General features: G+C 39.3%; 1 protein-coding gene across 1 annotated transcript in view; it reads left to right on the top strand.

The window, feature by feature from the left end:
- The window catches only part of cdh13 (cadherin 13, H-cadherin (heart)), a gene marked incomplete at its 5' end in the record, with an annotated part of 302811 nt that extends 291942 nt beyond the window's left edge, over positions 1-10869 (top strand). Inside the window, one exon of the mRNA XM_083916469.1 lies at positions 10574-10869. Within this exon, the coding sequence (XP_083772595.1) occupies positions 10574-10581 (8 nt within the window). The 3' untranslated portion in view covers positions 10582-10869. The remainder of the gene's footprint in view (positions 1-10573) is intronic.
- Positions 10870-12438: the final 1569 nt, after the last annotated feature.

Genomic DNA, 12438 nt, shown 5'->3' on the forward strand with positions numbered 1-12438 from the left:
TTTTACGAGCACCAGCATGGTTTGTCAATTGCTCCCAATAAGGAGAGAGCATATCCTGTCACCTAGGGAAAAGGCGCTGTACCCGCCATGATTTTTCAAAGAGCCCCACTTTTTCGTTCATTCTCAACGCTTCGAGTTGAACATCTCTGAACTTTTGAGAAAATGCGCTGTATCTCCTTTGCACAGCTTTGTCACAACGAAGATAGAAAAGCCCATTTGTGGGGGCCGATTGGCCATACACTCAAGCATTGTCCCTGTGCTTGTCTTTAGCTTGTTGTTGGCTGTTTAGTTAATCCTCTGTTATCGTAGTGTTAAGTTAGCTACCTAGCTCATGTTAATGTCATCATAGAAACAATACTCGATAGTTTAAGTGAAATTCCGGTGTAAAATTATCCCAGGCTCTCTTTAGGCAAATACACTCATCAAATAAGCCATCAAGACAATTTTTTTTGTGCACGAACAGCTAGCGGAGAAATCCGGGACAGACGCTAACACGGATTAGCTCAGGGCGGTGAGTTGAACGCATTTAAACAGCTTTTTTAACCACTAACACTGCTCCAAATAACACCCAACCTCTGCAGTAGCAGAGACATTACATTAACTGAAGAACCAACAGTGTATTATGTGAACACGGAATTTATTAAAAGAGTGTTTTGAAAGACTTATGAACTTGACCGGTAGCAGCTCCTCTCGTAGTAAAGTCCATTCAAGTAGATTACAAATGCAATCCAAAAGGAAGTAGCCCATTGATGATTTATTCCAGCAAAACACGTAAACCTTGTGATTTGATAGTTTGGTGAAATATAAGTTAATATTAGATGGTAAAGGGTTTGGAAAAGTCCCACAGCATCTTTCCTGAAACGAAACGTCACGCGAGAGGTCAGGGGTAAGAAGTCTGGGGCCATGTGTTGCCAGAAGACGCACAATGAGTGCAGGCACGGGTAAAGCCGACCAACCTGCAACTTGAAGTGAAGAGAGACAGAATGGTTTGTGTTTGTAACTTTCCCAGCTGCGAAACAAAAATGAAAGCTTACAACCCAGAAACTTTTCATAGGCTGCCATTGCGGTAAGATGACTGTGCTCTGATAAACCAGTGGCTTATTGTATTGAATGTGGACATTGAGACGCCGATCAAGAAGCTTAGGCAGAGGGATCAGTGTGTCTGCCACAAACATTTAGAAAAGGACGACTTCATAATTCCTAGGAGAGCTTCAGAGAATGGTGTCCCAGGTGTGTGGGAGCAAGTATGCCCCCTCGTCCCTGTTCATGCTGTTGCCCTCACGCACCATTTTCTGCCAGCGGCACCAGGGCAAGGAACGGACACAACCTGAAACTTTATTTCCCGACCAGTCAGCTGTTTTCATAAAACGCGTCATACCCGGAAGAAAAGAGCCGCTCTGAGGAAGGCTAGAGTACAGCCGAAACTTTCAGCTAAGAAAAGGTAAGAGGACATCCTCACCATATAACTAATTTGTCTGACTAGAAGAAACTCTAAACTTCAAAATGGATAAAGAAGACATTAGGAATACAATCGATCTAGGACAGCATTCTTCTTTGTTCTCTATGTCTGAAACATTTAGTTATGTATGTTCTCTGCATCCTCGATTTAAACCCTCTAGAGGTCTCTACCATCTCTGCAGCAATTAGTGTTGTATGCGTTTGTTTTTCTGTCAGTATCCAAATGTGGTGTGTTTCTGACTGAGGCTTGAAAGAAGCGAGAAAATCACAAAAAAATGCTATCTTGAAAAGTGCATCAGAAAAATCACATTCATATATTGTAAACAAACTCAAAAGAGACAGAACAAGGCCAATTAGTCTAAGAGCCTCCCTAATATGACACTTGAATAAAGAGAATTGAGTAAAAAACTGTGTTTTCTGTTGAAGAGAAAGTCCCCTACTCCCCACCCTGAAGCCAAAATAATGTAAATGTGGGTTTTGAAGCCTGCTTGTAGATATGGTGAGGAATTGCACTCCTGCAATCACCGCCCTCAGTCAAATCTCACCTTTCCGTCTGTACCTCAAACCTCCACACTTTTTCCACCAATTCCTTCAGCAGTAGCTTATCAACACTACCAAAACTACAGCCACATCCTCACTTGCTCGCTTTCAACCATATAACACTCCACTGGGGTTGCTGTTCAAACCCTTAAATAATGTATGTAACCCTGCAGGACAGAGAGGGAGGGCGAGCGTGTGCCTATGTGTGCAGAGTGCCAACATAGACTGTATTTTCTAATGCTTACGAGACCTTTGTTTGCTGTTGCAGGATTGGCAGCTAAATCCTAGGGCTTTGCAGGGGCCTACTTTCACTCCCCTTCATTGTAAGCCTTTCTTTTGTGATCAATGTGCCATGGACTCTCACACACATCCATAAAACACACACACACACACACACACACACACACACACACACACACACACACACACGCACAAATATACACAGCTATCACGAAAGGTAGGGAACAATTATGGTGTTATCCTACAATTCTATAAAGGAAAGTGCTTGCATATATATTTATATATATATATATATATATATATATATATAGAGAGAGAGAGAGAGAGAGAGAGAGAGAGTTAAAACAAGCATACACAATTATTTTTCGATTTCAAAATGATCCTGGGCATTAAACGTCCACATGAAAACATCCATCCGAGATAAGACTTCCTAATTGGGCAAACTAAGTGCAGTCAATATGGGCTCCCATAGGCTGCAGATGCACACAAAAAGGACAGCTACTCATGAGAAAGATTTCTAATTTTGGAAGTAATTACAAGGAGGAATGCACAGCTTTCACTGGTAGCACAGCTCACAGGTAGTATCCCAACACAGATGACAACACTGCCCCCTATCAGTGCAGATGTGCACTGTACAGTACATGCACTATCTCCTTGCAGCAGCCTCACTGCTGTTCAAAATGAAATTCTCAAAGTTGATGATGTGTGGCCAGAGGCAATAACTGTTCAGGTTGGATAGTATGTAAATAATGTGTATTTTACACTAGGTGGTTTGGACATCGGTGGACTTTGGAGATTAATATGTTGCTGCCCATAGTTGCTGTGTGTGAATGTGGCATATGAGTGAAATAAGATGATAAAATTAATATCTCTAGGGGAGCGGATGCTGATGCTCTTATCTGTATTTTGACTTCTTTTCTCACATACATAAACACACATATGCACACCCATTTCATCCTACACTGCACCAATTCACCCTGCATGTGCTCAATTTAGCTTGCAAGAATCTCTTCCATGCAGGATTACGGGCTTCAGCTACAGATTTGTCTGTACGTGTAATGCACTGAAGAGAACTGTTTTTTTCTGTGTTTCTCTGTAATTTTAGCAAGAGTAATAATTTAATTCCAAGACTAAAGGATAGATAGCGAGAGAGAGAGAGGGAGAGAGAGAGGGGGGGGGGGGGGGGGAGTATAAAACAAAGCATTTACCATTAAACACAACAAACAGCTCCCAGCACAGATGCCACTAATTTACCTCCATCCTCCTGGGGGTTTTAGGCCATGCTATTCCTCCTCTCTGATCCCTCGCTTCGCTTTGACAGCCATTTTTCCTCTTCCTTCTCCAGCTCTACACTAATCCCCTCGCAGCCATAGAGACAGGATGTTTAGGGGCTTATTTACTCTTGTAAAAATATGGCTTTTTCACAGTTTCCTTTGAAAAGACCTCACGTCAGGGTGAAGGGTAAGGTGGATGGGCTGTTTCTGCCTTCAGATCAAGCTGTCAAGGTTTATTGATCTTTGAACTGATATGAACTCTAGGGTATTTAAATGGGTGTATCATTTCTTCACTGGTGTCTGCACAGTTAGACCTCAAGGGGGCTTGAACACCTGCCGTTTGGCCTCCTAGAGAGAAAGTGCCCTTTTTTTGGGGTGTTTTCCAAAAAATAAATCACAAATAGATACATTCTTGTCTGCCCACAGCCTTTCCTGTCAAAATTTTTTTTTGATTGAATCAAAAAATTGGTGCTCCTGGGCAATGCCAATGATGGCAAAATTGCTGACATATGCGTGCATAGGCTCTCATCAGTCTTCATGGGTCAGTCACTGCCATGAATTAGTTTGAGGCAGATATCATATTTTCAAGTGTTCTTTTTTCAGTTTGAATTTTTTTTTCTCATTATAAAAACAGCGTCTCTTTGCACCATAGCCTGTGGATTCCGTGATTGCATGACTGCCATTTCGTTCCGCCTCTTTTTCCCTCCACGCGGACTGTTTACCTGCATGCAACCAAAGCCGTTTCCAATGTGATTGGTAAAAACTACTCAGACTGCAAACGGAAAACAGGCTGCTTCCACTACTCAAATCTTGTTCCATTGCCTACAGATTCTTTATTTAGATGCAGAATCTGTTTATAGAGATTAAAAAATATTAATTCATCATCAACAGATACAGATACACATTTGAATATACTTCCCTAAACAAAAAAACACAAAAGAGGAGGAATAAATTCTTGCAAATAAAGAATCAGAATCAGAAATACTTTAATAATCCCCTGGGGTAAATTATTTAAAGGCACAAATTAGTACAAAAAAAATCCCCAGAATGCAGAAAATGAAGTTTTTGATGCTCAAAATAACCTAGGGGAGGACCCACAGACAATGGGTTATTTTGCTTCAAAATTCAATTAAATTAAATGTGTGCTTTATATCTGCAAAAATCTCCTTTTATGTTGTTGAGCCCCCCCTATAACAACCACTGCATATCCCCGTCAAACCAAAAGCATATGAGCAACTAGGCTATCACCCTACAAAACTAAATGTTTAGAGGCTTTAACAAACTACAGTATGAGCTATTGATGAAATACATAATATAAGTTACTCATTCTACTAGTTTACACTGAGCTATGGCTTTGTTCTGATTGATGAACGTAGAATACTGTTTCTAGTACGTAATTAATTGTAGCTTGTGTTAATATGTTAACTGTACACCATTTTAAGAACCAAAAAAAGTTGTCATATTTGCTCTAAAGTAATGTGAATTATTTGTTGCTCATTAGCAAGTAATGCTTGAAGGCATCATAAATTGTTCATGAATATAAAGTTGTTGCACCAAACTGTGCTCATGTTTTACTCATGTATTATGAATGATTTGTTGGTACATCTGATAAACAGTTATACAGGGAATTTTCAGCCCTGAATGTTAAGTTGCCAAAAATAAAAGTCTAGATGATGATAACATGAATGTGAAAAACAGTACAAAGCATCTGATTCCTATATATAGTCTGGCGATTATATGTCTAAATATCAGCCCTTGTAGCTACTGAATAAAGACCTTTTCTCACAGCTAGACTTGTAAATACAAGTGCAACTAATGGCAATCATGATGGTGGTGTAGCATTTACCTGTTGCAGTCATGTTTTACTGGACACTTAAATGGAATGTCACCATCGTTACTGTGCTTTCTGGGTCATCATAGTTCAACATAATCATTATGGAAAAGTTAAATAAAAGCAGTCCAGTACCGGCCTGGCATCACTAGACTAATTCACAAATGTGTATAAAATGCGGAACCTCTCTGTTCATTCTTTATTTACAAGGAGCGTTATCAACAGTGCAAACCAAACGGTCTCTCTGATGCAACTGGATAGACCTACAACCAATCAAAGCAACACATTCTAAATTACAGCTTAACAGGACACTAAAATTGTGTTTCTGAAAACATTTAGGTGAGAAATAGACAATCCAGTAACAGAATATTGATTCATATTTGATCAGCACTGCCTAGTTGACAATTTGATCTGAGTTTCGGTAGTTTCATAAAATGCCAGTTATGCTCGGTAACTACATTCAAGCATGACGCTCCTCCGTCTTAAGCCCACCTCACATGATAGAAACAGTTGTCATTGGTCGTTCGGATCTCAATCTGCTGGACATCTGTCTGAATGGGAGAGGGGCCAGACGTATAGTTTGTGCCAGAGAAAATGAAACATGAGCTTGGGCAGATTTGTCTGTTCCTAGGCTAGTTCAATACTACAAATCTCCCAATTCTGGGGGCAGAATAATAAACTCCATAGTTTTTTTTAAAAATACTTACTGCTGATTTTTATAGTCGTCTCTGATTACAGTGTATGCTTACATACAGTATGATATATGTTTTATACTATATATGATGATATTTTATAAGATGAAAGTAACACATGTATATACATGTAATAACAATAAATAATGTTACATCATTAAAAGAGATTTAAATCTTTAATTAAATTATAAGTTTTTAACTAAAGTCACCGTTGGTATTCGTAGTATTGCTTCTAATCACTAACAAATTGTTGTATTATCTTATTCATTATTAAATTCTGGGTTGGTAAGCCTCATAAATGTCCATTATAGTCAGTGTTGCTCTGTCATTCTCTTTCTCCCCCTATAATGTTTCTTCTTCATGCTGCAATGCTGCTGTTTTCTAGCAGCCAAGACATACCTAAGCTAATCAACTGTCACCCTCCTCTCCTCTCAGCAATTAGAAAGGCTGGAAAATAGTTACTATTCCCTCCAGTGTCCTATTTGATTCTTCCTCGCTTCCCGCAGCTTGTTAAATTTACATTTTACGCATTAAGCTGACGCTTTTACCCAGAGAGACTTACAATAAGTGGAGACGGTGGGATAAGTCAACATCAGTGAATCCCTCTGATACTCCATTAGGTCATTCATATTCATATTCATGCCAAAAAAAAAGGTAGAGTCCAAATGTCTTCCTTTCTGCCTGGTGTTGTGAAATGGAAATAGACTGATTTTTTGGCACAGGTAGCTGTTTTTTCTCTTAGAGTGACAGAAAAGGTTTATGTATATACCGGAGCTTTAGATTTTTACACTCAATATATGGGAGCTTTTCCCAGCAGTCGACAGATGTGAGAATATCATGTTGGGTGTGATAAATGTCACATTCATATGTTACATTCAAAAGTATGTATACTGTATGTGTGCGTGTCCATTTTCGTGAGTTTTATCAACATATTAACCACAGCAAGTCAGCAACAAACGTGCAGAGAAAGAAATGCACTGTGGCAGGAATCCTTATGAAATCTCCCCCTGTGACACTCTATAGGAACACAACATGGTATTGCAGCTAATTCTGCTAGCTTTTACTTAAAGTAACTTATTCATAACTCAGCCAGCCTTAGGTACAGTGCTTATGTTCTGTTCATCCCTCCTTTTCTCTTTCTTCTTCTTCCTACCTAATTCTGTCTTTCATCTGTTCCTGACCTACAGTATAAGTTTATATCCTATGTCTGCTTGGGAGCTGAGGTGAATTGTTCACAATGTATTTTCATGTCAAGGCCTTTCCTCTTTAGCCAGAGGGGGAGAATTGCCTCTTTTATACCCAGTTCTTCATGTGAGGCGAAACAGAGCTGCCAGAGTCTCATTAGATTTTCAAAAAATGTATTTGAGTCTTGAGTGCCTTTGAGTGTTTCTCCCCTTTTATTTTCCTTTTTTGGGAAACACTTAGTGAGCATTATGAAAGGGGAGCCTTGGAAGAAAAATAGTGGAGAAAGAAAAATCAATGGGCCCCACCCCACCTCTCTCGTTCCATACCATCTACCCTATTTAGATATTCACCCCCATTCAGACATGCTTCGATCGCTTCTGAATATTTTTTGAAGTGTACAGTCCAATTCATTTCAGAATGTCTCGGAAAATTATAGCTCACATTCCTCAAGACCGCTCCCTAATCTCATAGAGAGAAAGAGAGAGAGACAGAGAGAGAGTGAGGCAGAGATGGGGGAGGATAAAAACAAAAAAGGCACACATATTAGCATGTCAGCAGTCGAAATGCATGATGACTTTGTCTGACTTATACTGCCAGCTTCTAAAACAAAGCACACAAAATCTGTGACCACAACAGTGAGAGCAACAGTGCAGCCTACTCATAGGCTCACAATAGAAATGCAAAAAGCAACAGTAAACCCTTTAGAAACAAACACTAGCTATGACAAATTGCCACCTCCAAATTGGTCGTTTTACACCACATTTTTCCGCATGCATTTTGCTAGATTAGCAGAAAAAAGCAAGGCTTAAAGGAAAGCTTGTTAAGTAAGACATAATTCGTATGGTACACCTGATCCATACCTCGCAGTAACCACAGAATCTGGGTACTGAGATGTTGTACTTATAGTGTACTTAAACACTAACCTGACTCTTGCCAGATGAATTTTGCCTTGCTTCACTCATCCATCTGGGATTGCTCCACAGCAAAGTGATTTCAGGAGGCTGGGCCTTATCAAAAATCCTTGCATATGATTGGATAAACCACTTGTCTGTCATCTTTATTAACATGCTACTTTAACCTCACATTGAAACCAACCCGTGACGCTGATGAGAGCGAAAACATCGGGCAAAAACATCGTTTCCACCAACAACAGCCTTCAGAGCTGTTCAATGGTGTTCTTTTAAAGAAGAAATATTCGCTAGATTCGATAACAGGGATGAAATAGCAGCATCGATGTTGATGACGCCATTGTTAATTCTTAATAACAAACAGATGCTTCTCTGCTACATCACATCTATAAAACCCCGCCTGGCAGTCCTGATTGGCCTTACCATTTTTTTGCGGCCCCTGAAATCCCTCTGCAATGGCGCGATCCCAGATAGTTGAGTGGAGCTAGGCGGAGTCAAGACAGAAGCAAGGCGGAACTTAAGTCATCTGGCGATAGTCAGGTTACTTAAACGCAGTCACGGTCATCAGTGTGGGGAAGAGGTGTAAGGTATCTCTTTGCTACATAATTTAAAATAAATTCACATATTAGACGTGTCTTAATACTTTAATTTAACATGTGCTTAATCACTCACAGATTTCGTGAAATTTCTTGTCACATTGGGATAACAATAAACATTTAAACAATCTATTAAATTATGTATTTATTGAAGTACCAGATTCAACCGTTAATCTAGCTAAATATAAAAGCATAAGTGAGTGTGTAAAGCCTTTTCTAATTTCGTAACTACTACCTAGTTTTAGAAAGTGTTATTTTTGAGAAATTTTAATTTAATTTAAAATATTCCATCATTGCTATTCATTGTTATTAAATGCATGCTAGCAAGCTAACATTAGCTTTGTCAGTTTATTAAGTAAACTGCGTACATACTGTAACAGTTACCTGGTAGTTAGCATAAAGTAATTTAGTAACAACTAACCTCTGTGTTTAGTTTGTGAGGTGCAACAATTGACTAAATCTACTACCAAGAGCATGTGATTTGTTGCCTTACATACAACCATTTAGAATGCATACTATATATCACTGTATCATAGCAACTGTAAAACTAATAATTTTAGTGCTACAATAATTGTAAATTGCTGGGGTTTTTTTGTCCACTGTGTTCAAACTTTGTGCAATTTGAGTTTAATAGCAAAGCAAATCTTGAACTTGTAGTAAACAGTTTGGTAGCAACTAATCATGTTTTATTAATGTTAAAAATTATGATATGTTTCCATTTAGTTTGACTGCCTGACTCATACTTTATCCTAAAGTAGCATTTAAAAAACATTGTAGAGGACCAAAGCTCCCTATCCAATCCATATGTCATATCAGTCTTATCAGAAAACAGATTTAAAAAATATGGAGTGGGGGACAGAAAAAGAGGAGAGAGAATGAGAAAAATGGCAAGCAGGAGTGAGGAGGGTTTCTGTCGATTGCTCAGCCATCTCGACTCTGTGTTTGTGTGTGTGTGTGTGTGTGTGTGTGTGTGTTTGTGTGTGTGTGTGTGTGTGTGTGTGTGTGTGTGTGTGTGTGTGTGTTCCATCTCGTTGGAAGTAATTCTGCCAGGCTGATGAGACAAACTGTCAAATTACCAGGGAATAAACCCTACCCGGTGCTTTTTTCATTGATTTATTTTTAGACTCATTCAAAACTTTGCATGACCGGGGGACAACACAGCGTCAGTCCACATTAACATATTTTCTGTGATCCTGTGAGGCTCATAGGTTCTCGTGAAAGATTATCTTGTGTGAACTGAAACCGATTTTCCCTTCGGAATCAAGTGGGGAGCTCTGTCCAGGCTAATTTGTTGAACACATGGCCATATGTACTGCTTCAGAGCTGTCCTCAGCACCATAAACTGAACTCATTCTGAAGTAAAACGTTAAGTATTTTACAATTACACGTCAGTTGCAGATTAATCTTCACTCTAGCCACACCAGAACATGATAAATCAAAAGCTCGGTCCGCTTCTCTGCGCTTAAAGTTTGGAGAGAGTTGCTCGTGTTCAGCCAAATTGATTGAACTGTCCAGGATGTTGAAGAAGGTACACGCTGACACAGTTTCAGGGTGGACTCTCCCATTAAAGCCAATTACTTGGTTGCTACTGCCTCAAGGTGGACTAAAAGTGAACAACTATAACTTCTCTGTTCTGTTCTCACTGAATCTTTAATGATGCGATACCATAACCTGTCCTGTGTAATTGATTGCAATTGATCTGGTTCGGTGATGACCTTTACTTTACAGTATCTCCTGTCTTTTCTCCTGTCTTTCCCACACATTCCTGCACCTCTCTTTTCTTATTTCCTCTCAACCTCCCCCTTTCCTCTACTGTCTTCTCGTCTGCTTTCATCTGTTCCACCTCCAGGCCTGTAGATTCTGCTGAAACCTCCTGTAGTCCTTTTTGCAACACTGAAAAGCAACGACTTATCTTCCCCACGCGACCAAGGCTTAGGAGAGAAGAAGATGATGAAGAAGTGAGAAGAAGTCTTCTCACCACAACAAATCAAACAGGAAAAATACACACAATCTCAACTGACACGACTGCTGTACAACACCACTCAGCGTTTTTAAAAAATAAAAAAATCTCTCTTATCCTCTATCGCCACTCTTGTCTCCTTGTCTTCATCTTTACTTTCCTTGTGGCATGTGTTCTATTCCACTTGAGTCTTCTCAACGAGTCATCTTTCCCTAACTCTTTTCCTGAATCTTTCCTCTCCCTTTTCCCCGTCCCCCACCATTGATTATTCCATTTCTTTTTTACAGTTTGCATTGTATTCCATTTTGGCAGCGCACCATTACATTGGCAGACAAACAGTGGGTGTTAGCAGCGTTCATGGCAACACGCCACATCCGTAGGAGATACTTGAAACAAAATGTATATTGATATTGTAACAAAACAAAAGCTATAAATCAATTTCGTATTGGACCTCACCTTAAACCTCCGGTCTTTTCCCACAGTTCATCCAAAACCTCTCGCCTCATCCCCAGTTCCTTTTTTTTTTCTCCCATAGATACCTCTATTCCTCTACTGTCTTTGTTTCCCCTCTGCTCCGGCCTTCCATCCCTCACCCTCCCCATGCATCATCTCACTATCTATCTCCCTCTCCTTTGCTGTCCCCCCCATCTATCTATCGACCTCTCTGTCTCTCAGCGGGCCAGGGAACACTGCGAAGGCTGAGCTACTGTCCTGGTTGGGAAAGAGCATTGACTTTTTGATGTGTTCTTTTCTTTTCTCGTCACAGACTGTGTTTGATCTTGTTTCCCTCTTTAAGCGGAGAGAACAAAGCCTGTTTCTTTGTCTGCGGTGGTTGTGGTCTTTTAGGACAAGGTGGTAGCCATAAGCCTTCAAAGTCAGATACTCTCTGCAGTCGTTTCTTCGATTTGCTTCTGTTTTTATTGCATTAGTTGTCATGGAGTGGAAAACAGTATATCTTTATAGTAATTGTGTAAACCTTAAAAAAAGTACTATTATATAAATATTTTATTTTTTACCATTGTATAAATATACAGTATTGATTAACTTATGTACTTTGATTGCAAGTTCTTTTGTCACCCACACAGTGAGTAAATTTAAAAAAAAGAGGAAACCTTTTTCTGTGAATTTTAGACACTGTTTCTAATGCTATTGATGTGTTGACTATTTTATTGTAACATCTTTTTTGTTATTGTTTTTTTTATATATATCATTTTGAAATCTGTGATTACTTGCAGAATCAGGAGTCTTGTTTTGATGGCTGCCATGTGATTAGGTTCGATTTTGTCTTTTGTCAATTCTTCCCTCTCCTGTTCTCTCTCCATCTGTCATTACGAGTCACAAGAAGATGTGTAAGAAGAAAGCAAAGGTTGTGGTTTTGGTGGATAGTTTCGCTTTTTTCTCTTTCGCTCATCAAAAGAACCTAGCGTGTGTGGGTTCGTGTGGAAGACCACCTTAAAGAAAAAGATGACATTTTGAATGAGTTACGTCTGTCTTTTGCACTAATTTAATAAAGCTGTTACTGAAAAATTCCCTCATTGCTGTTTTGAAAAATGTGTGTTCAATGAATGGCCATTTGATCACTAGTGAGAGGAGTTAATTGAACAGTTAGACACTCTGAAAAGTATGCCTATTCGCTTTATTGCCACAAGGGCTTCAAAAATGCAAAATGCTCACCTTCAAGTAAATACATATCAGTGATATGCTAGGCTTGCTCAATCACCTCAACAGTGACAAAGCCTAAGGCTTGTATTGTG

Source organism: Echiichthys vipera, assembly GCF_963691815.1.
Source record: "Echiichthys vipera genome assembly, chromosome: 7".
Classification (NCBI taxonomy): Eukaryota; Metazoa; Chordata; class Actinopteri; order Perciformes; family Trachinidae; genus Echiichthys; species Echiichthys vipera.